At 40.8% G+C, this 1,890-nt stretch overlaps 1 protein-coding gene across 5 annotated transcripts in view; it reads right to left on the bottom strand.

Annotated features, from left to right (window-relative positions):
- LOC107099602 (glutamate receptor 2-like) overlaps nucleotides 1-1,890 on the bottom strand; it is a 104,228-nt gene that overhangs the window by 68,197 nt on the left and 34,141 nt on the right. For all 5 annotated transcript variants that reach the window (XR_001481968.1, XM_015397802.1, XM_015397801.1 and 2 more), the window contains exons 5-6: nucleotides 516-590; nucleotides 76-129 (exon numbers count right to left, since the gene is read on the bottom strand). Coding sequence is in view for 4 of the 5 variants with exons in the window: in XM_015397802.1 (XP_015253288.1) it covers nucleotides 76-129; nucleotides 516-590 (129 nt within the window). In the remaining variant the exon portion in view is untranslated. The remainder of the gene's footprint in view (nucleotides 1-75; nucleotides 130-515; nucleotides 591-1,890) is intronic.

Below are 1,890 nucleotides of genomic sequence, written 5' to 3'. Positions count from 1 at the left end.
ATAAAACTAACTGGTCCTGGATAAAAGAAAAAAGTCAAATGTCTGTGAAAGGAATCTGTTTAAATAAGGACTTACTAAGTTTGCAATGATGTAGTGGTGTCCTTTCACATGCCTGCCGATAGTGATCACCTGATGGGAACAGAAAACAGGAAAAGGTTTAATTGAACTATTAATGAAAACTTTTTATTTTGCAAACCTTCTTCATAAAATCTAAAAAAAAAGGCATTAGTTATGTCTGACTTTAAAAAAAAAACATTAAATGTATAGAGGTAACCTTGTTTTGTGATCAACATTCCCTCCTTCACAAACAAAAAATGAAACCTGTTAGCACCCAAAGCAGCAAACCAACACCTATCTAAACACAGCTACCCCTGTAAAGACACGGGATGTCCTAAAGAGAGACGTACCCCAGAGCCACAGCTGGTTGAGAAATTTTTAGTAAAGAAACAATCTTTTTTTTTTAGGAATAATCTGAGGACCACTAGCTGCAGATTGTTGACAACGCTGAAACCCACCTGCTCCATAATGTCTTTGACTTTATCTTGTTCGCAGTCCAGGATGATGCGCCGCTCTTTTCGGATCTCCAGGTCCTAAAATACACAGAAATTGGTGTTTTCAGAAAAACTTCATAGTACTTCAATAAGCTTCATATCTGCTGTCTTTTTATTTGAAATGAAAACGTGATATTTATCAGTAACATTCCCTTTAGTCCCTCAGAGACATTAGTCAGTGACTGTAGGACGACAGTGGCGTTGGATGTAGTAGTAATCAGAGGGTTGTCGGTTTGAGCCCTGGCTCCGGCTTTCAGTGTCGTTGTGTCATTGGGCAAAACACTTCCCTACTGATGGTGGTCAGAGGGCCCGGTGGAGCCAGCAGTCTCGCTTCTGTCAGTGAGCCCCAGGGCAGCTGTGGCTACAATGTAGCTCCCCACCATCAGTGAGCGAATGTAGTGTAAATCACTTTGGTCAAGTCTTCTGACTAAAAAATGGGCCGTATAAGTACAGACCATTTACCATCTAGTCTCTGTGGGCTTTGCTCCCTCAGTGTCGCTTCATCACAGCGCTGTCTATAGTCATTCTCAGAGCAAATCAGCCCCTCGTCCCCATTTCTGGCTGTAAATATGTCAGCCTCTCTTTCAGAGCATCTTCAGAGCTTCCCTCCTCCTCCACGTCTCCTTCTCCTCATGCCTCTCAGTGGGTCAGCTATCCTCTAACTATGTCACTAGCTGGGCTCTAAACACAGGGCTCGTTACATCCTGTTAGCTGGCAGTGCTTCATTAGAGGAGTCACAATGGTACGGCTAAAAGTTTGCCCAGATGTAAATGAATAAATAAGACCTCTCCTGTGTGGTTTTCCCCTTAGTGACTCTGCTGTTGAGGGAAAATGGTTAAACGGTCAGTTAAAACCAACCAGGTTGATTTCAGCAGGATAACCTGAGCTGAGCACAGCCTGGCGACGCTGGAAGATGTTCTACTCAGAAGTAAACAGCTGCCATAAAGTATGAAACTGTTTTTTCAATACACATATCTTCCAGATAGTTTTGGTAAATGTTGTTTCAAGATAAAATGTCAACGTTTCTCTTAAAACAGCGGTTTTCCATGCAGGGGTCAGGAGACACCAAGTGGGAGGTCTGTGACCCCTGATGCATGGAGGGCCAGAATATATCAGATAACACATTAATATTATTAAGATCTGTCGTTCTGGGATTTTTGGTTCTGTTTACTTTTTGATTTTAAGACTTATATTATGTTTTGAATCGGTACTTAGTTTTACTTTTACTGTTTGGTAGTTTTTCTTCTATCCTCTAGATTTCTCCTTGGTCATTATTTACTTTCTAGTGATTTTTTCATTTATTTACCCTTTGTCTTATTTAACTTCTTTTCTAGTTTTA

Source organism: Cyprinodon variegatus, unplaced genomic scaffold (genome assembly GCF_000732505.1).
Source record: "Cyprinodon variegatus isolate N-32 unplaced genomic scaffold, C_variegatus-1.0 Scaffold887, whole genome shotgun sequence".
NCBI lineage: Eukaryota > Metazoa > Chordata > Actinopteri > Cyprinodontiformes > Cyprinodontidae > Cyprinodon > Cyprinodon variegatus.
Note: the sequence above shows the minus strand (reverse complement) of the source record. Positions and strands in the feature narration are given on the sequence as shown.